The 21,884-nt window shown below is 60.1% G+C and overlaps 1 protein-coding gene across 1 annotated transcript; it reads left to right on the top strand.

Annotated features, from left to right (window-relative positions):
- The first annotated feature begins 5,800 nt into the window (after positions 1 to 5,800).
- On the top strand, positions 5,801 to 21,071 carry TMEM44 (transmembrane protein 44). The gene is made up of 9 exons (XM_050963932.1): positions 5,801 to 5,858; positions 8,695 to 8,788; positions 10,252 to 10,418; positions 12,694 to 12,780; positions 13,961 to 14,131; positions 14,380 to 14,526; positions 15,118 to 15,222; positions 15,548 to 15,706; positions 20,843 to 21,071. The coding sequence occupies exons 1-9, from the start codon at positions 5,811 to 5,813 to the stop codon at positions 20,999 to 21,001; spliced, it is 1,137 nt and encodes a 378-aa protein (XP_050819889.1). The 5' UTR covers positions 5,801 to 5,810; the 3' UTR covers positions 21,002 to 21,071.
- The last annotated feature ends 813 nt before the right edge of the window (positions 21,072 to 21,884 follow it).

The following is a 21,884-nucleotide window of genomic DNA, read 5'->3' as shown; positions in this document are numbered from 1 at the left end:
GTGGCCCTGTATGTGCCCAGCCTGGGGGAGGATATCACCCAGCACACCCCCTGCACAACTGTGGGGTAGAGAGCAAACTTTGGCCAATCATCTAAATGGACTGGCCTGCCCCAAAATACCTGAAAGTGACAGGTGTTTGTACTGTGCTCATCTGTCCTCTGAGGACACGCAGTGTCCTTCGTGATGGCAGAGGGTGGGCAACTGCGTGGGGCAGCAAACACCTAGGGACTAACTCTTCTTTCAGGGGCACCAACGGACCCATGCACATGTTCCCTGGCTCCATGGCTGGCACCCTGAGCATTGTATTTACCCAGGTCCTGGCCTGGATTCCACCTAGCAACACACAGACAAGCCTCTCACACCTGGTGCTTTTGTATATAGGAACTGGATCTTGCCCTGACAGCTGCCAATATCCAATCCTTGGCACCCCTCTGGCCTATCTGTAACCAAAGGGGGAAGGAGAGGATTTCTGGCCAACATGACTCCATGGTGCAGTGAATAGGGCCCAGGAGCGAGAGGCAGGAGACCTGGCCTCTATTCCTGGCTCTGCCACTGACTCAGTGTGTGATACTGGCCAAGCCCCTTCATACCTCTGTGACTCAGTTTCTCCACCTGGAGAATAGGGATAATAAGGCTTGCTAACTTCTCTTGAGTGTGCCGAGATCTGAGAGTGTTATTTCTGTGTGCTGGCCATCCACCCATGGCTTGGTTCAGTGCTGTGTCCTGCTCCTCTGCCCTTTGTCTCAGGAGCTCTTCAGCGCGGGCACTGCACCTTTTCTTGTGTTCTGACAGCACCTGACACAAGGGGCTGCTTCTACAATCTAACCAAGTAAATTCAACCCTGCACTGTTACTAAGCAGTGGGTGTCATTTCTTACTATGCTGCAGCTAAATGCTTACAACTTCTCCAGAGCACAGTGTGACTGCTGCTGGGCACGCAGTCTGCCTGGGAAACAATCAAGGGTTTGCTGAGCCCCTGAATAGGTCACAAATCTGCGACAACGCAGGACTCCTGTTATTGTGCCGCATGCCAGGCAGCAGGGGGGCTAGAACTCGGATCCTCCTGCTCCAAAACCGTAGGACTCTTCTGCACGAGCTGAGGAGAATTTCCTAACGCTGCTGTTAATCTAGGGCCTGTGACACCAGGGTAGGCAGTTCTGTTTCCATGCCGCAGTGGGATGTGATGAGACTTACACAGCTTGTTTTGCACTGGTGCAATCAGTGTGTCCCATTACTAAAGCACACAAACAGAGCTGGCAGTTCTGTTTCCAAGAGCAACAAGAATGATTAAAGGTCTTGAGAACATGACCTATGAAGGAAGGCTGAAGGAATTGGGTTTGTTTAGTTTGGAAAAGAGAAGACTGAGAGGGGACATGATAGCAGTTTTCAGGTATCTAAAAGGGTGTCATCAGGAGGAGGGAGAAAACTTGTTCACCTTAGCCTCCAATGATAGAACAAGAAGCAATGGGCTTAAACTGCAGCAAGGGAGATTTAGGTTGGACATTAGGAAAAAGTTCCTAACTGTCAGGGTAGTTAAACACTGGAATAGATTGCCTAGGGAAGTTGTGGAATCTCCATCTCTGGAGATATTTAAGAGTAGGTTAGATAAATGTCTCTTAGGGATGGTCTAGACAGTATTTGGTCCTGCCATGAGGGCAGGGGACTGGACTCGATGACCTCTCGAGGTCCCTTCCAGTCCTAGAGTCTATGAGTGTGTCCCATATGCTTACAAGACATGCCTAGTGCCCAGGGAGCTGGCAGTTCTGTTTCCATGCTGCAGTGGGAGGTGGAGTTGGCTTGTTTTGCACTGGTGCAATCAATGTGTCCCATTACTAAAGCACACTAAGGCCGAGAGGAGATGCAGGTGCATTATTCTCCTTTTAGAAATGGGAAAACCGGATTAATGTGACTTGCTGAAGGTCACACAGTGACTCAGTGGCAGAGTGAACGGCTAGGAACTAGAAACTCCTGGATTCTGTCCCTGATCTAATCCCTTGACCACACTGACAAAAACCTTTCTTGCTGCACCTGCCTTCCATGTTCCAGCCAGAGCAGGGGGCAGTTCCTGTCTGCTGTGCAGGGGATGGCTGGAGTGTAGGCCCTTGGGGGCCCGAGTGGTCTCTCCTATTGAAGCACTTGATTTGCTTTTATGGGTCAGACATTAATGAATATTTCTCTCGTCAAGCGAGGCAACAGGTGCCGTAGCTTCCTCGCAGCTGTTTCCCTGAGAGCAGGAAGGTTTCTCCTGCGTGTAGAAGCCTGATTGCTCCTACAAAAGGCTGAGATGAAGGAGCAGCCACACTCCAAAGGAACCGTGGCCAGTGGAGCAGGAGAACGCTCGGCCCTGTCAGCTGTGGAGTGACTTTCCCTGTTCCTGGCTCCCATATGTTGAAATCCTCTTGCTGCTCTGGCAAATGCTTTAGATCAGGGGTCCCCAATGTGGTGCCCGTGGGCGCTGTGGCGCCTACCAGGGCATCCATGTGCACCCGCCTACTGGCCACCAGACAAGCAGACGTCAAAATGCCGCCAAGAAATGGCAACGTCAAGAAGCACTACCGCCGAAATCCCGCCGAATATCAGCTGCATTTCAGTGGCGACACCGCTTGATGATGCTCCTTCCTGGTGGCATTTTGGTGGCAATGCCTCTTGATGTTGCTACTTCATGGTGGCATTTTGGCAGCTGCTTGTCTGGCGGCCATGGTCCTCGGCGGCTAGTCGTCTGGCGCCCGCCCCATGGAAAAGGTTGGGGACCACTGCTTTAGAGCCAGCTCCTGCCAGGGGCTGGGTGCCCTCCGTTCCCATGGACTTGAAGAAAAAGAGAGCCCCCAGAGCAGCATGGAGGAGATGCCATCAAGGCCTTTGTGCAGCTTTCTGTGACTCGGTCAGGTACTACAGTGACAGATGTGATATAGCAGGAGTAGGCAACCTATGGCATGAGTGCCGAAGGTGGCACGCGAGATGATTTTTGGTGGCACTCACACTGCCCGGGGCCTGGCCCCCGGTCGGGGGGGGGGGGGGGGCTCTGCGTTTTAATTTAATTTTACATGAAGCTACTTAAACATTTTAAAACCTTATTTACTTTACATACAACAAGAGTTTAGTTCTATGTTATAGACTTTAGAAAGAGACCTTCTAAAAACATCAAAATGTATTACCGGCACGGGGAACCTTAAAGTAGAGTGAATAAATGAAGACTCAGCACACCACTTCTGAAAGGTTGCCGACCTCTGTGATATAGAAACCCAGACAGAGAAACAGGGCCCTCAGCCCCTGGGCAGCAGCAGACCTGAGCTGAAATGAGCTCCCTCTGTGCTGGCCTGTGGCCATGCAGGGTAGCAGCCAAGAGCCCCAGCTGCAGCAGGTCGCTGGTGCTCGGCGCTGTACAGCCAGACCCGCCCCCCCCCCAAGCCGAGCACCGGACACGGGAACAGCAGGTGGGGGACACGGGCCCTGGCACGTCCTGGCCCCGGGGGGCGCGTATCTGTCCCGGACCGGCCCGGGACGCGGCGCCTCTCGCGGCTTCCCCGCTAGGGGCGTGTGGCCCGGCTGGGAGCGGAGCCGGCTGCGCCCTGCCCGGCCATGCCCCGGGCGGCTGCTCGGCGGGCTCCGGCCAGCGACGGGGCTGCGATGGGAGCCGCTGCCGGGAGCTGGGGGCACCTGGCCGCCTGCCTAGCCCGGGACAGAGCCTGCGCCTCCGCCGCGCTGGGGAGCCTGGCCGCGCTGCTCTGGATGGCGGCCCACGGGCTGTGAGTGCGCCCGGCCCCGCGCCCCTCCGCCCGGCCTCTGGCCTGCCCAGCCCCGCGTCTTTCTGTCCCGCGCCCGGGCCCCTCTGCCCGACCCCGCGCCCCTCTCCTCGGCCTCTGGTCTGCCCGGCCCCGCGTCTTTCTGTCCCGCGCCCGGGCCCCTCTGCCCGGCCCCGCGCCCCTCTCCTCGGCCTCTGGTCTGCCCGGCCCCGCGTCTTTCTGTCCCGCGCCCGGGCCCCTCCGCCCGGCTCCGCGCCCCTCTCCCCGGCCCCGCGTCTTTCTGTCCCGCGCCCGGGCCCCTCTGCCCGGCCCCGCGCCCCTCTCCTCGGCCTCTGGTCTGCCCGGCCCCGCGTCTTTCTGTCCCGCGCCCGGGCCCCTCTGCCCGGCCCAGTGCCGCTCTCCCCGGCCTCGGGTCTTTCCGCGCCTGGCCCCGCATCCCTCCGCCTGGCTCCGCACCCCTCTGTCCCCCGCCCGGCTCCGCGCCCCTCTGTCCCCCGGCCGCGCCCCTCCTCCTGGCCCCGCGCCCGGCCCAGTGCCGCTCTCCCCGGCCTCGGGCCTGCCCAGCCCCTCTCCCCGGCCTCAGGTCTTTCCGCGCCTGGCCCCGCACCCCTCCGCCTGGCTCCGCACCTCTCTGTCCCCCGCCTGGCCCTACGCCCCTCTCCCTGGCCTCGGGTCTGCCCCGTGCCCCTCTCCCCAGCCCTGCCCCGCGCCCCTCTGCCGAGGATAGGGTGACCAGACAGGAAATGTGAATAATCCGGACGGGGATGGGGGGGCGGGTAAATAGGAGCCTATATAAGAAAAAGACCCCAAACTGGGACTGTCTCTATAAAATCGGCACATCTGGTCACCCTAGGGGAGGAGTTTCAGGCTGGCCTGAAGTTGCAGTGTCCATAATGACCCCACGGAGCTCAAACCATAGGTGGGGGCCTCGGGCTCTCCCGTGTGAAAGCCTGGAGGGGCGTTCCGGGTGCTCAGAGAGCCGTTCCCTGTAGGGTCAGCTGCTCTGCAAGCCGCACTCCTGGAAAAGGGGAACAATAAACCTCCCCCCACTGGCTGCACAGCCTGGAGCTCCCAGGTCCTGGAGGCAACTCTGCCCTGTAGCTGCCACCCGTGGCCCCAAGCCCATTCCCCAGCGTGTCAGCACCCAGCCTGCGCCCACTGGTCTCCCTCCTGGGCCTGGTGACCGACGGGGACGGTTACGGCTGGGGAGGTGGCAACCAAGCAGCTAAACAAAGCAGCGGTGCCATCTGCTCCAGAGGCGCTCCTGCCCTTCCTTCGGGGCGAGGCTGGCACAGAGATTGCACTGGCTGATCCACTGCATGGGTGCAGGGAGTTCCCTGGGGCTGCCTTGGGTGCTGGGCCTGTGCGCTGGCTGGGAAGGGGATGCTCAGGACAGCCTGAGATGGGAGAACGCACAACCTGGGACCGAGTGGGGGCTCAGTGTCACTGGGGCAGGGCCTCCAGCAAGGACGAGTGATCTGGGGGACCCTTCTGCGGTGCTTTGAAGGGGCCCGATGCCCAGAGGTGGGTGCTCAGCACCATCTGGAATTCACCCCTCCCCTGAGGTGTGTTGAGTTTGCTCTGCAGCGGCTCATCACCGCTGAGCCTTGGCCCCCATGTGGGGGGCTGTGGCCCAGGGAGGGGAAGTGAGCTGCCCTGGCCACCCTGGCACAGACCTAGTGTTAGGGCCACTGGCTGTGTGGTTACCGGAGCAGCCCTGGGGCAAGGCAGAGAGCACCCCAGACCGTGGGGCCTGGTGTTGCTAGTTAGTAGCATGTCCTGCGACCCCACTGAAGGGGCAAGTTCTGACTGACTCCCCCACGTACTGGGCTACAGGGGCACTGGGGAGTCCTAGGGAACCCTGGGCACTGTCAAGTAGCTCAGTCTGTGCCTCATCCTAGCCGATAAAGCTGGACTGAGAAGCCCAGCCCCTGGGTGAAAGGGCAGCGCTCCCCTGCTCTGATCCCTCTCCCTCTGTGTCCCTCCCAGACTGGTCCGTGCCCACTGCAGGAGGAAGGGCTGGCAGGAGGTGTCGGTGCTCTGCATCTTTTACAGCTTTGTGGGCAGCATGTGCAACACGATTGGGGCACTCCTCGCCAAGCAGCTCGCCATCCAGGTACGCGGGAGACGTCCGGCCTGCCCCCGCGGAGGCCTGCAGATCCTGGAGGTTGGGCATGGGGCAGCCTCCAGTCCAGCCCCTGCGGCCAGTGCAGGACATTGGCTAGGCCTTTGGCCATGGGCACAGGTGGTGGCGCTCCCTGTGCGCCCCTGGTCTCAACACGTGTCAGAGAGTACTGCCCCAAACCCCTCAGCCCTGGCCAGGCACAGCTGGCCCTGCAGTCCCTGGGCGCCATGCCCGAGGGCTGGAGGGGGCAGGTTCCCTGGCTGAGTTCTGTCCCTTTGTTCCACCAGGTGCCACGGTCCCCCACCATGAGACCCCGCCCCACCTCCCCTGAGGTAACCACAATCCCAGGAGGCCAGCACAGATCCAAATGAAGCTCTGATCCCTGGCAGCCCGCCCACCCCCCGCCCCATGCGGGCAGCCAACTCTGACACAAGCCACCCCCTTCGCCCCAGCCACGGCTGCCTCAGGGTCCCCCTGCTGAAGAGGGGACTCCGGGGTGAGGATAACGCAGACTCGGCCCAGCTGCCTTTCCCTTGTAAACTGTGCTGGGGGCCATGTGCGTTTCCCTGCACTGCCCAGCCAGGCCTGGCCCCACAGAGACACCTCTGGGGGGGACGATGACAGGGAGTGGGGCAGTACATGGGCAAGGGTCCCTGCCCCACAAAAAAGGGAGGCCTCAGTCCCCCACTGATGATATGGCTCTTTAAGCCTCGGTGCCACTCTGCTGCACCTTCTTCCCCGTGACCCGGAGCAGTCATTCCGGGGCAGGCGTCTCCCTGGCTGAGTCACTGGAGCCTGGAGGCAGGGGCAGGGTGAGGCTCACACTCCCCACCCTGTTTGTCTTGTTCCTCAGGGCTGACAGAGTAACAGCTGCTTCCCGGGTGGAGTCATGAACAGCCAGAGCCGGTCTGGGAGGGCCCTGGGCCCAGCCTCGCTCACTGCCAGTGTCTCCTCAGTGCAGAGTGATTGGTCACTCCCAACATCCATGGCTGACACTTGGGGTATGTCCGCACTGCAGGCAGACGCCCGCGGCTGGCATGGGCCGGCCGACTCAGGCTCTGGCTACGGGGCTGTAGAATTGCGAGGTCCATGTTCGGGCTCTGGGACCGCCCCCCTTGCAGGGTCTGAGGGCTTGCACTGGAGACCGAACATCTGCCCTGCAATTAAACAGCCCCTTAGCCTGAGTCTGCTGGCCGTGAGTGTGCGATTGCTGTGTAGACGTACCTCCAGAGGCCGCGATAGCTGCATTAGAAAGAGACACAAGGAGACATCCAGTCCTTGTCCCTCCTAGACAGACCATCCCAGTGTATGCCGTTCGTTCTGTGAGCACGCTGAGTTCTGCCCCTCTGGCTCAGCCAGCACCCCTTCCCCGAGTGCATGGGGCAGGCAGGATAGGGGGACCCAGGAATGCTGCTGCCTTTAGTTCAGTTGCTCTGGTTTAACCGGTGGTAGGATTCTCAAACTCAGTTAGTGAAAACGTGTGCGATGTTCTCTTCTCCCACATGGGGGCTCCGCAGGACCTAACTTGTGCACACAATTCCCAGAGCCGGGCGTGCAAATGGGCTGTGTGTGTGTGGACACAGGGATGCCCCGCAGCTGCAGGGGAAGGAGGCACGTCAGAGCTGGAGCAGCTGTGCCTTTACCTGCCTGGAAAGGGGGCTGTACGCCGTGTGTTTCCTGAGCTAAGTGCGAATGTGAGAAACGGGCGAGCATGGCAGGCCAGCCCCATTGCTGAGGGGGGAGAACAGCCTCGCGGCGCTGCCCTGCAGGGCAATTTCCCCCACCTCCCCCCACCCCCAGCCCACTCCCAGTCCCTGGACTGTTGCTCAGAATGGAATGGCCCCTTTAGCTTTTCACAGCCGGGCTTGCTGGGGCAGGCGGGTCCTGTGTTATACATCCGGCGTCGTCTGAGCACAGGGACGGTTGGAGCAGCACTGCCACCAGCCACTGGGGCAGAGGGTTTGGAAGCTGTTTGAAAAAATTCCTTTTTTGCTTAAATTCTCCAGGCAAATTCCTGGGGCCGGGATGAATCCCTCACCCTGTCTGACATCGCTGCGGGAGTTCATCTCGCTGGGAGTTCTTGGGGTGGTGCAGGGCACTCTTGGGGGCATCAGACCAGACTCTGGTGTGCTGGGGCCAACAGGCTGTCTGCAGCGGGGGCTGAGAAGCCGGATACTCTGTGCGTCACTGGCTTATCTGGAGTAAAATCTGAACCCTGTGTCATGCTCCAGGGTCTGCCCCCTGCCTGGCCTGGGAGCTTTGGAGCCCACTGGGGTGACGTTTGGCACCAGGGGCTGTCAGCCAGGCTGGGAGTGACAGAACTCCAAGCACTGTAGCTCAGGAGAGCCACCCCAGCCGTGAGCAGGTCACCATGCCAGGCCTTCGTCCGCCCCTTACAGTCAGCTGCTGGCTCTCCCAGGGGTGCCGGGTGTCGGCTTCCCGGGCAGAGTTTAGCTCAGCTCCAGAGCCTGCTGCAGGAGCTGTCTGCCCCATGCTCTGGCCTAGGCTCTGCCATGGCCCACGAGGAGGCTCCAGACACTGTTGGTGTGGGGAAGGCCCAGGGAGCGCTGGGGTCACCCGAAGGCTGCCACAGAGATCCGTGCTGAGAGCTGGGGACCGGAAGTGGGGACCCATCTGCTCTTTCCCAGCTCTGACACCTGCTGGCTATGTGACCTGGGCCAAGGCTGTTCACCTCTCCGTGCCAGGGCCATGCACAGAAGGAGGCTGATATCATCCTCTGAGGGCTGTTGAGAGACTGGTCCTCACCGTCCATAAAGCGTTTCCCCATCCTGTGATCGTGGCTCTGATCCGATTGGTCTCTCCGCAGGTCTTCACAGGGGCGTACATGGCTGCTGTCGACATCATTCACTTCCTGCTGACTCTCTTTCCTCTCTGTGCGTCCGACCCCAGACCCGCACCAGGTACGTGCCTGGTGGGTCACCCTGTCCTGAATGGCGGGGGCGGGGCGGGGCGGAACCCCAGGCGATAACCTGGTCCCCTCCAAGACTAGATGCATACAGGTGTGCTGGGGGGCTCAGCATGCTACAGGGGCTGAATGCGTTCCAGGCCACACGGAGGGCTGGGGAGATGAGTGGTGAGAAGCGTGCGGCTGGGAGTGGGATTTCGGGAGGGGCCTGGCTTGGAAAGCTGGATGCTGAGGGGGTGGGGGTTGGGCAGGGGCTTGGAGGCTGGGCTCAGAGTGGGGCTGGGTGATGGGAGGTGGAGGCTGGACTCAGGGAGGCTGGGTGATGAGGAGGGTAGAGAGAAGGCTGGGTGCTGTCTGGGGGGGAAAGTTCCGGTGCTGGGGGAGTGGACTGGGTGTGGAGGGGGTGGGCTGGTTTCTGGGGGGTGGAGGGAGAAGGCTGGGTGCTGTCTGGGGGGAAAAGTCCTGGTGCTGGGGGAGTGGACTGGGCGTGGAGGGGGTGGGCTGGTTGCTGGGGGGTGGAGGGAGAGGGCTGGGTGCTGTCTGGGGGGGAAGGTCTTGGTGCTGGGGGAGTGGACTGGGTGTGGAGGGGGTGGGCTGGTTGCTGGGGGGTGGAGGGAGAGGGCTGGGTGCTGTCTGGGGGGGGAAGTCTTGGTGCTGGGGGAGTGGACTGGGTGTGGAGGGGGTGGGCTGGTTTCTGGGGGGTGGAGGGAGAGGGCTGGGTGTTGTCTGGGGGGGGAAGTCTCGGTGCTGGGGGAGTGGATTGGGCATGGAGGGAGTGGGCTGGTTGCTGGGGGGTGGAGGGAGAGGGCTGGGTGCTGTCTGGGGGGGAAGGTCCTGGTGCTGGGGGAGTGGACTGGGTGTGGAGGGGGTGGGCTGGTTGCTGGGGGGTGGAGGGAGAGGGCTGGGTGCTGTCTGGGGGGGGAAGTCTTGGTGCTGGGGGAGTGGACTGGGTGTGGAGGGGGTGGGCTGGTTTCTGGGGGGTGGAGGGAGAGGGCTGGGTGTTGTCTGGGGGGGGAAGTCTCGGTGCTGGGGGAGTGGATTGGGCATGGAGGGAGTGGGCTGGTTGCTGGGGGGTGGAGGGAGAGGGCTGGGTGCTGTCTGGGGGGGAAAGTCCTGGTGCTGGGGGAGTGGACTGGGCGTGGAGGGGGTGGGCTGGTTGCTGGGGGGTGGAGGGAGAGGGCTGGGTGCTGCCTAGGAGCGGAGATTGGCAGGGCTAATAGAGGGCTGGAAGATGGTCAGGGTGGCGCCCCCACTGGCAGCGCAGCCAGTGACCTGGGGGCAGGCGAGCTCTTGGGGGACGAGGATCCCGTTTTGGGGAGATGTTTTCCAGCAGCAGAAGCTGGTGCTGCCGAGAACCCGGTCCCTACGCTGAGCTCTCGGCTGGCACTTGCAGTGCGGGGCTAGTTCCCCGACAGGCTCTCGCTGTGTCTCCTGGCTGAGACTCTGTGTCCTGCGCAGCTTCGCCCGGCAGGAGGAAGAGGAGGAGGAGACAGGTGAGGAGCAGCCTCCTTGCGCTCGCTCTGGCCCTGTGCACGGGCCCTGGCTGGTACGTCCTGGCGATGGCCACCTCATCCTGCCCCGAGTTCCACGGCGCCCAGAGGAGACTGCTGGGGACGGCGCTTCAGGTAACGCAGCTCCCGCTGCCTGTGTCCCTCTGGGCTGGCAGGGATCCAGTCAGGGCAAAGCTCCCAGCGGCACTTCGGTGTCCCCCCTTGCTGAGCCTGCTGGGGCTGGGGGGCGCCTGCCTGAGGGAGCCATGGCCAGGAGCTGCGTCGGGCGCCGGCGCTGGGGAGTGGTTTCACCCGCTGAAGTTAGAGGCCGTTAGGCTCACAGACGTCAGAGCTGGGAAAGTCCCCGCGGCCTCTGGCATGTGCCCAGCCAGTCTGGGGCCATCCCCTCCCAGGGCTGCCCGGGGTTTCTCCAGCTTGCTTTGAAAGGATTTGGGGGCCTGTGGTTCTGCCATTTTGCTCCTTGTCCTGTATTCTCCATCCATTCCCCTGGCTCGGTGCCCTCCCCCTGCTCTCCTCGCAGCCGCTCAGAGGCCTGCGGGTGTCTGGACACTGGGCCCCATGCTGGGATCTGCTCACGCTCACCAGTTACCTTCCCAAAGGGCTTTGCAGACACTAACTCACCGTGGACGTGACTTGCCGAGGAGCTCCCAGGGAGTCAGTGGTGGAGCTGGGATTCCTCTTGGGGCAGTTACTGCAGGAGCCCCGCTGGGTTTACCCTCGCTCCCCTCCGTGGGCTGGACAGCTTGGCAGCCGCCCCCCTGCTTCCCGAGCCTGGTCCTTGCCGGGCCGGCTCCACTGGAGAGGAGCCGAGGCACCCGGAGATGGTTCATTAAGGGTGTACCCAGTACTGGGGGGAGGAGACTCTGTGTAACGTGTCTTGGGGACACCCCCCTCTGCCTTCCAGAGCAGGACTCTGGCACAAGGAGAGCAGCCCCAGAAATGCCACGCTGGGCCTGGCCTTGAGCCCTGTGCCGGCTGGCACCTGGCTTGGGGTGTGGGGCCATGCTGGGCAAATACGCCACTGCTCAGACGTGACCCGTGAGCTCAGAGCTCGTACCCAGCACTGCTCAGTGCTTTGGTCTAAGGAGCTCTCTGGTGCGCAGGGGCCAAGGCGGTGTGGGCGAGCCCCGAGCAGAGGACCTGCCAGGAGCCAGTGCAGAGCCCTGGGGCCCTCTCTGCAAGTGAAGAGCAGGGCTGCCAGATCCCCGCCTTCATTCCCCAGCACTGTCTCATCCTGCTCCCCACTTCCCAGTGCGGGGCAGCCCCACGGCCCCCACTCTCTGCGGGGGGCAGCCCCACGGCCCCCACTGCCTGCGAGAGGCAGCCCTACAGCCCCCACTCTCTGTGAGGGGCAGTCCTTGGTCCTCATGCCCTGTGAGGGGCAGCCCCCAGCTCGTGCCCCCCAGTCCACCATGGCACTTTTATTCTCACTGCTGACAGTGAAAATTCCACCAGGGAAACATGATCCCTAAGAGACACGGCCCCGCGCTTGCGGCCGCTGGGTTCATTAGGAAGGCCCTAGCGATGGACTGGGGCTGTCCCTGTTTAAACCCAGATGGAGCCTGGCAATTGGGAGCCGGCCTGGCAGGGAATAGAGCCCAAAGGCTGCGGCTGGACGGATGGGGACTGGGACCCCAGGGCAGATTGCTAGCACCCAGCACCACTTGCCAGAGCTGGGTTCTAGCAGCTCTGCTTGAGCTCAGCCAGAGGTTCTGGGCGCAGGAATGGCTGCGGGAGGGTCTCTGCCCTGGGCTTTCCAGGCAGCCAGGCAGGGTGATCACCGTGGGCCCGTCTGGCCTGGACACCTGGGACTCTTTAGTGTGTTCATGTTACTTTGTAGCCAAGGTGACCCTGGAGGCCAGGGCAGTGGGGGGCTCTGCCAGGCCCGGGGGCCCAGGGGCTTGTCTGCGCTAGAAGGAACGGGGTGTGCCAGCGCGTCGCGTTCAGACACTCATGGGGACAGGGCCAGTCGCGCGGCCGTGTGGGTCGGCTGGCTGGGCGCCGGATGGGCCCATCGGATTTTCTGTCTCTAGCTCCCATCATTCTGGGAAGTGATGCTGCTCTAATGAGCTACCGAAGGGCGAAGCTGTGGGGCTCTGGAGAGCCCCTAGAGACGCAGGGGCAGGTGAGTCCCATTGTGCACAGCAGACACTAGGCCTGGCATTTGCAGGCTGCCTGGTAACCCCAGAACCCCGGCCCTAGAGAGCGGGTGCCGTGGTGGGTCCAGCAGTCGCAGGAAGGCAGGTTCTGTGTGGGATCTGACAGCGTGTCTGGGCAGATTAGCACATGGGGGTGACACGCAGTGCCTGGCAGGGCCCCTCTGGCGCGCAGCGGGGGGTGCCCTGGTGGCTCCCACTGGCTCAGGATTTCTCATCCTCCCGTCCCGCAGGAGAATATGGAAGTGCTGGGCTTTGCTCTGGGGATGCTCGCTGCGCTCGTCGCCTTCACGGCCAGGATCCCTGCGCTGTCTGGAGCGGTAAGGCAGCTGGTGGGAGCTTGGTAATGCCAAGCCACTGCCCTGCTGGGAGCCCTGCATAGGGTGGGGGCCCTGGTGGCCGTGCAGTGCACGTGGCCTGGGGACAGGAGGGATGCACAGCCTGGGAGCTAGCTCCAAACAGGTGTGTCGCCCCAGCCACAGCGCAGGGCTGCAGCCACGGCCCCGCGGGACCTCTTGCCCTGGTGCAACAGGGCCCTGGGCCAGGGTAGATGTGGGTCTTGTGGCCCCTCCCGGCACGCTGGGGCATGGCACAGTCTCCTGGACAGCCCTTTCTCGAGTGCCCATGAGCCAGGGTGAATTCCGCCCTGTCTTCCCCCTGCCTGGGCCTCCCTTCCCAGCCTGCCACGACTCCTCAGCACTCACGCCTGCCCTGGGCCTGTCACCTGTCGCTTCACGAGGTCCAGGGATTCTTATCCTGCACCCTGTCCCCCCCTGTTCCCCCAGTCTGTCTGCTCCGACCACGCTGCCCTGCAGCAAGACTTCTCTGTGGCCTGGGCCGCACTTGACAGCACAGTCTGTCCCTGATGGACCCAAGGGCCGAGCCCACCCATGGCAGCAAACCTGTTGTGTCCATGGGCCTGCTCGGGTGTGAGTGTTTGCAGGCTCAGGGCTGGGCCGCGGTCCCTGCTGCTGCCTGGCAGGCCTCACTCTCCCTAACCCAGGGTTTGTTCTGCCCCTGCTGCAACAGCAACGAGATCCAGGATCGACCGGGCTGCTCCCTTGGGGAACCAGACCGAGGGGTTTACATGTGCCCTTTGCCTTGGGCTCAGATCCCAGGTCAATAAGGCCCGTGGGGGCGCGGAGCATGGCAGCAGGGTGGTGGCATAGAAGGAGGCAGTGCACCTGACCCCAGTGTCTGCGTGTTTGCATAGAGAATGGTATTTGGCTGTTCCCGTCTCGCTGCAGAGGTAGATACCTGTGGCCCGGGACACGGACCAGGTGGCAGGGAAGGCCGGGCCAGCAGATGGCAGCTCCCGGCCTGCAGACAGCTGTGGGCAGTCGCTGTGCTTTCACTGTTGAGTGCACTGCGCTGGATCTGCTGCAGGATGCTGCCCGGCGAAGCAGGGACTGGCCCTACTGCCATGGGTGCCCCACAGGGCGAGGGGAACGGCTCGCACTGATTCAGGGAGCCATTCTGACCTTCCCTTGCTTTCTTCAGTGCAGAGGGAGGCTGTCTCCAGTGACCCAGCACTGGGCCAGCATCTCCTCGGCCCTGGCCAGCGTCCTGTATGCAGCAGCCATTGTGACTCATGACCAGCGGCCCGCGTACTTTGTGAGAGCCATGCCCTGGCTCCTGCTTTCCCTGGGCTCTGCTGCGCTTGACATGGCTGTATCCTTTCCCCACCCCCCTAGCTCCACGGGCTGGCACGGTGGGTTTGGCACGGCGGCCGAGGGACTGAGCACCCCTCAGCTCCAGGGCACGACGCAGGCTGCAGCGGTTAGGCCCCTGGGTCTGATGGGCTCGGTAGTGTGGGCTGGGCATTGGCCCTGAGCCAGTGCTGTTTAGTTCCCTTCCAGGCAGCCATGTTGTGGGGCTGAGGTGGGGCCGGTGTCACTTCCTTAACCCTGGGAGCTCAGATCACCTGTCTGTCCTGCTTGATGAAAAGCCAGATGAGCCAGCGGCTGGGCCTTGTGGCTGAGGCAACAGAGACCCCGGCTACGTGGGCGCTGCTGGCACAGGCAGAGGAGGAGGAGGAAGAGCGGACGGGAACCGAAGAGGGAAAGGTTTCTCCCCTGCCCTGCACTGGGTGCTGCCACTCGCCCTGCAAGGGGAAATGGCCGGAGGCAGGGTCCCACCCCCCGGTGCCTTTGCTGAGGCGCGAGGCCCTTGCAGGGACGGCTGTGCCCGCTGCAGAGCTTGCTCCTGTGCTGCCCACAGGTGGTTGGGAACCTGCTGAGGTTTTTGTGCCTCTTGGGTTTGACATTGGCCCTTGCACCCCAGCATCCTGCTACGTGGCTGCCCGGGACGCAGCCTGATCCAGGGCCCCGCTCTCCTCTGTGTGCAGAGCTGGCTCCCGGCTCCTTCCTCCCACCCCCTTTGGGGGGCTGCACAGCCCACACTGACAGCCCCTTGAGGGTATCCCCTGTGCCTGCTCCCCACCACCCTTCCTCTCCCTCTGCCCTGTGGCCCAGGAGCCCCCAGCTGCTCTGGTTCTTCATGGAGCCGGCAGTGATGCTCTGCTAGTTGTACAGAGCCGCAGTGGGAGGGAGGGAGGAAGGGACGGGTCGTTGCTCCAGCCTCCATTGAAGAGCTCAGCCCTGCCGTTCGCAGTGCGTGTTGGGATTTGCTCGCTCACTGCCCCGCCTCTCTCTAAGGCCCCCAACTGGCTGCCGCTGAACATGTTCCCAGCACCCAAGTCGCTCCACGAGGGGGCTGCCGTTGGCCGCTGCCTGGATCTCACCGTCGAGCAGGTGCAGCAGGTGAGGCAGGAGAACAGCTGGGTGCTGAGTGGGCTGACAGCAGCACAGAGCTGAGCTGCGAGGGGAAGTGAGGCTGGCCAGGATCACAGCAGGGGGGCGGCCAGCCAATGAGAGAAGCTGAGCCGGGCTCTGTGTGTGCACACGCCCGTTCTGGGGTGACTGGAGGCTCATCGGTCTGCAGCTTTTGGGAGCCCTGCCCCCATAAGCAGTGGGATCTGCCACCCAACCCTCTGCCCTCCGTGTTCTCCCCACTCCAGGGGTTTCTGGTCCTCCTGCTGTGCCCCTTGATTCCACGTTGGTAAATCCTGCTCCCTGCTACATCCAGGCTGGCCATGGTGCAGTGAGGCTGCCGGGAGATGGACAGATGAGTGCTGCCGACCCTGCTCTGCCAGAGCCCCCTGCCTACCCTCCAGTCCAGGTCATTCACGCCAAGCTCTCCCCCTCCAGCTCCTCATACGTCTCCTCCATTAGCTCCGAGCTTGAGGTAGGTGGCTACCGCTGGTCGTCTGCACTGGATCCTGCGCTAACCCCAGCCTCTTGCCTTGAACTCGGCCTGTGCTGCCTTCACTGGTGCACGAGGCACAGAGCCCGCTAGCCCCAGGCCGGGGACCATCCCACCCAGGTGTGTGTGCAGCAGTGAGAGCACTCCCAGTGCAGGCCGAGTCCCCAGAGCATCCTGGCTAATTGGCACGTGATAGGGTCCAGTCACAAGAAGGCAGGTCCCCTGAAAACCAGATATCCCCCCCGCCCCTCCCACACACACAGACGCCTCCTCCAGGGCTGCGGGAAGACCCTTCTCCATCTCTGCCTCGCTGACTGCCGTGGGGCAGGCTGGAGGGCCAGGGCAGTTCCCACTCAGGCAAAGTGCTGCTTGCCATTAGCAGGAGCTAGCAGGGCTGATGTGGACTGAAACGGAGCTCAGCACGTAGCTACTGCGTCGTAGGCAGGGCTGGGTGCGTTGCCCCGTATTAAACTCGACCTCATCTCCCAGGAGAAGACCCAGGTTTCAGTTGCTTCAACCTTTGCCAGACTGTCACCGTCTGAGCTGAAAGTCCCAGGCTGGGGGCTGCCTCAGGCTGAATTGTATTTTGAAGATTTCACCCAAGATGGTTCGGCTGGTTCCAAGAACGGGGCTGGGAAAATATGTTGTTTGGGCCAGGTTAAAAACTCGGTCAACCTTTTCCTTCAAAAGTTCTCACTGATGCACAGTTCTGGGGAAATGCCAGCTCCTCCTGGGCCTGCTTTGTCCTCCCCAGTAGGAGATTTGTGCATCGACTCAGCTGCTGCTATCAAACTGCAAGACGTTTCATAGAAACTCTGCAAAGCCTGTCACAGTTGTTGGGGCGATTTCTGTCCTGAGCTGCGTGCATGCAGCTTGCCCTGGAGCAGTGCCGTCCCTCTGAAGGGAGAATTAGGCCCACAGTGTTATGATCCCAAGAGCTGGACAGCCCACGTGCATGAGGGAGGGCAGGGGAGCAAATATTGGACTATTTTATGTAGTTCTAAAAATGGGACCATTCTGTTCCAGAACATAAATGGGAATGCTCAGCATTCCTGGGCCATTGTTACAACCTGCCAGCACCCTGGGCTCTGGGACTCTCCCCTCCTGTGGAAACGGGGCAGTGTCTGCTCCTTGAGAGACAGGCAGATGGATGGCCCACTGCCCTTACTGCTCCTCAGCCTGACAGAACGGAGAGTGCAGAAAACCTCTGCCAGCACTACTCCCTGTGCTCCATGCTGGCCTGGGTTTCCCGGCCTGGTGTTCAGAGCGATTCCTGTCTGATGCTGGCGTTTGTTACCATGTCCCTGGCGTTTCAGCAGGCGTCTCTGTGGGAACAAATGGGTTTATGGCAGGAGATCACAGCAGGTCAAAGCCCCTTCTGCCTTGCACCGGGACCAGCACAGTTACCATATGGAGGGGATGAACAAAGACACATTTTGATTCTATAAAGTTTGTTTTGTTTCGTTTGTTTTTTTTTTTTTAAACACCTGCACCTGGTAACTGGTTCCAGTAGGAGCCGCACTGCACACTAGAAAGAATCTCTTCAGGTGGCTGGTTTGCGCTCCATTTCCATAGGCTGAGCGCGGTTTGACAGTCACTCCTGTTTGAGCCCAAAGTGGCTGCAATACTCTTGGTGGCTGGGGGGCAGTATTTCCAAGTTACGGCCCCGGCTGGAGCTTGGGGCTAGTTGACAGACCCATGCAGCCTTTGCTGGCGTTCTGGGCCCTGGCAGATCCCACACTGAAATGGCTCCTGCGTTTGTTTGGCCAGACTGGGTTGTGTTTCTGTGACAGTGTCTCACACACCTTGTGATATCATGTTTTCCTTGCAGTCGTTCTTACCCCTGGCTCACTTTGCACGTTCACTCACCCGCTCTCTTTGCCTTTATTTTGAAAATAAGAAGTCCTCATATTTCTCTGCTCACTGCAGCTTTCCTGCTCTCAAAAGCTGCTTGTGAATGTGCCCATGTGGCTCTCTCCACCTTGGCTAGGTACCCGAGCGAGGTGTCAAGAGAAGGGATATGGGCTAGGCTGCTCGGTCAGGGCTGCTCTGGTCCAACTCTTTTCTTGAGCTTGTTTTTCTTCTGCAGCAAAAGTATTGGGAGGCCTTAAACTCAGAACAAGTGTGTAGAACTGTCACTTTGCTTTGCGCTGGTCCCGTGCGAGGAAGGCCGGGACCAGCGCTCCAGGGACACCTATGTCTGCCAAGCTTATTTCACTTTAAATCCATGAATCATTACAACTGAAGTCTCTTGGTTTAGATGCATGAGACATCACAAGCCCCAGAAAGAGGCCAGATTGCAGGGCAGGAAATAATCACTCATAAATTAAAGAAACATAATGTGCTTGCTTTGTCCTTAGTGCAGTCCCAGGGAGTGATTCTGTTCTCAGGCCCGCTAGTGTAAATCTGAAGGGACTCCACTGGCCCTTAGCAGAGCTACTCTGGATTTACACTGTTGCACAAGAATAGAGTCTCCCCCATGATCTCCAGCCCAGTGTCATTTTTAGGTCACAGAACTAGTTGAGGTCAAAGAGGAGAGAAGTCATCTAATCTCCCCTGAAGGAAGTTACCCCACCTCCAACTGGCTTTAACTGACTGGAGATAAAGTAACAATGATGATAAATTCCAAACAGCCCTGGACTCCAGAAAGCCAGTATCCCCCTGGGCTGGCACATATCAGCCATGTGGCGCTGCAGCCAGCGCCAGGTTTGTCTTGTGGCTTCGCAGTTTTATAGCAAGAGAGACGTCTCCTGTGGGGCAGAGGGAAGAAATTCCACCCATCTGGTCCTGGGAAGGAGATAACTCAGGGGCTGGGAAGGAGAGGGGCGTCCAGCTCTGTCGTGCTGGGAGCAGCTTGTGTGAATAGCTTGGGCAGTCACGTCCCTCCACTCTCACAGCTGGCGGAGAGGTCAAGCAGGGCTTGCGCTGTCCGTCCCCTCCAGGACAGATCTGGGGGTGCAGGCCGGGTGGCGTGAGCTTGCACCCCCTGCTGGTATGCAGCGTGGGCAGGCAGGTGCCCCCTCACAATGAACAGAGGCAGAAAGGGAGTTCACACTGAGCTGTGGGATCCCAGGTCCCATATGTGCCACATCGAGCCATAGGAGTTGTGGGTGGTGCTTGAGGACTGAATTTTGCCACTTTTCTCCCTGTTCTGCCCTCTGAGAGTGATCCCTGCTGCATTGTGGGAAGCCACTTGGGTCCGCAGTGCGGTGAGTGACCTGGGTGTGTGGGATGTTAGTGCACTTTATCACGGCTACCCCACGTCTCCCCCCAGTGAAGACCCGCTCTCTGTGACAAGGGAGGCGCATTGAGTTGCTCTGCCTACGTGCTAGAGGAGTTTGTATGTGTCACTAAAGCACCAGGAGGGCTCAGTACACCTGGGCCATTCAGGGTGGGCATGAATTGGCATCTAGTGCCATCACACAGCATTGCCTCAAACCCTTTCTGAAGCAGTGGCTTCAAATGGTGGACTTCAATCCATCAGCTGGGTGAGCCTGTAGATCCACTGGCTGGTTATACAAAGGGCTAAAGAGGTAAATACTGCCTGGAATCCAATGGACCTCGTTCTGCATGGGTGTGAGTACAATGCAGAAAATGTTCCTGACTCCAGAATGACTGAAAGCCCTTCTGTTGATATCTGCAGGTATTTCCAAGGCCAGTAATACTGAGCTGGAACTGTGTTGACCAGTCAGGTGGCCTGTGTGGCACAAGAGTGTGCCTGCCGGGAGTGCCAGGAAAACTCCCAGGTGATGAACAGCTGGTTCTGGACCACTCACTATCGTTCTCTCTTAACAATGGGTTAGGTTCAAAGTGACAAACTGTTACTGATGGGAGCTGAGTGCTGCACTGGAGAGAGCACTGGCCGGGGCAGCGGCACACAGACAGTGCAGTGAGCCTCGTACTGACCTCTTCTCAACAGAAGATCCATTGTCCCTTGAAGCAAAAATTGGCTGAGGCTTCTCAGGTTAGCAGCCCTCGATAGTCACCTTAGTTGAGATCAGTCTCTGGTTATTAACTGAGCAGTAATGGCCAGAGCTGGTTAGAAAACCACTGAGAGTTTCTGGAGAGTTTTTACCCTGCTGGGATCTGGCGGGCGGCTTTTCCTTTCATTCCGCATTTGTTCATGAACATTTTTATTGAAAATGTTTGATTTCAAAAATGTTCTTTCTCAGTTTGTTTCCCCCTTTTTCCTCTGTTTTTTTCCATTTTCCCACTTGCAGTGGGAGGGGGAAGGAGAAGAGGAGGGTGTCACGGAATCCGCAGGCGATGCTCTGGAACTGCTCCCCACAAAGCCAGTCAGGACTTTGGGGAGCCTCCTCTCCCTTGGAGCAGACTGTCTCCAGGGCAAGAAGCTCACACGTAGCACTCAGCATGTGCCCCTCCGTGTGATTCCCACAGCGAGTCCGCCCAGGCAGGGTCCTGGGGAAGCCAAAGGGTCCTGCACCCCTCCTTGCAGTCAGACGTGACTCTCAGCCAGCCAGTAAAACAGAGGTTTATTTAGATGACATGAACACAGTCCAAAACAGGTCTTGCCAGTACAGACAATAGGACCCCCTTAGTTAGGTCCATCTGGGGCCCAGGGAGGCCACCTCCCTGCTGGGAGGCCCAAGCCTCCTTGGGGCTCCCCTCCATCTTCCAGCCAGCTTCCAAAAACTACTAAACCCCCTCCAGCCCCTCCTCTCTGGGCTGAGTCTCTTTCCCGGGCCAGGAGGTCACCTGATCTCTTTGTCTCCAACACCTTTAGCATCCCCTTGCAGGGGGGAAGGGCCCGGCCATTAGTTGCCAGGAGACAGAGGGTCGGCTAGAGCTGAGGCCCCCCCACAGTATTCAGAGGAAACATTAAAACCAGTCCCACTTCATCACAGAGGGAATGAAAAACCTACCCCAAAAAGGTTTCTATGTGGAGTTTTGTTGAAAATTTTTTTAAAATGAGAATTTTGTGACAATTTCTATTTTCAGATGAAGTTTGAATTCAGGTGTTTTTCCCCCCTGTAAAGCTGGCCTGAGCAGCTCCCATGTGGCCAGTCTGCATCCAGTGGAGCGCAAACCCCACTTCTGAGGAGCTCTGGTGCTACAGACCTGCCTTGTCCTGTAACCCGAAATCCTTTCTCTTCACAGTGGGACTTTGGAGACATGAATCTTCAGTGGAACAGAAATGGCACCAAGGAACCGAACCTCCAGCCCGGCAGCAGCTCAGTGCTGAACGCAGGCTTCAAACAAACCGCAGCTGCGCTGAGACTGTGTGATAATGACGCCCCCTGGGCAGAGGAATCATAGCAGGGAATTTGAAAAACCAGCAGAAGAAAGATCCTCTGTAGAAGATCCCTGGAAGGTCCAGGTACAGCAGTACTGTGGGACAGACCCAGGGGTGCCGCTCATTTGCACAGGGCAGAGAGCAGATGCAGATGTAGCTCAAATCTCACCCATATACTTCCCTGATCCTGCTGCAGCTTTGTGCAGGGTGGCTGCTTCTGCATTGGGTTGGAGCAACCTGAAGGCCACACAAACCAACCCTGTCTGCAAACAGCCCCAAGGAGCTGAAAACACAGCTGGGGCTCGGAATGGCCTGGGGTGTCTTGGCCATGGCCCTGTTCCTCTGGCCGCATGCACTGGGGGTGGGGAATGGCAGAAGAGCCCCATGGTCAGCGTTCCTTTGCCAGAGACTCACCATGACGCTGGGGCAGCCCACCCCAGGCCCTGTTAAAATGTGGGGGCTTACAGTGACTGCACCTCACCAGGGATGCTGCTGTGTCTGCAGTAATCAGGGCTGAACCGCGCCCATTGCCCAGTGAGTATAACCGACCTGGGGTGGGGGGAGGGCATAGGGGCAGTTTCCCCGCCCTAGCACCGTTGGGTTGGCCATAGCCCATCGATCAGGGTTTCCAGCCCTGCTCCCTGAGCTACAGGGATGCACGTCTCACAAGCACCCCTGCTGTGGCTGTGTGCTTCCTCTGAGCTGGGCCCCGTTGGTGCCGGAGCGGGAATGTGCCCTTACAGGTCAGTAACAGGAGCACGTCCATCTCCCTGGCTGGAACTGGGACTTCAGAGCTGCCAGTCCCAGGAGAAATTCAGAGGAGAAACAAGGTGCCGATGTTTGACCGCGAGGGTAGCTGACCGGCCTCGCAGTGCTTCTCCATTACTTCCAGAGCGGGCATCTGGC

The sequence above is a fragment of the Gopherus flavomarginatus genome, chromosome 8 (genome assembly GCF_025201925.1).
Source record: "Gopherus flavomarginatus isolate rGopFla2 chromosome 8, rGopFla2.mat.asm, whole genome shotgun sequence".
In the NCBI taxonomy this organism is placed as follows: domain Eukaryota; kingdom Metazoa; phylum Chordata; order Testudines; family Testudinidae; genus Gopherus; species Gopherus flavomarginatus.
The sequence above is the reverse complement of the archived record's forward strand: the minus strand, read 5'-3'. Positions and strand labels throughout refer to the sequence as shown.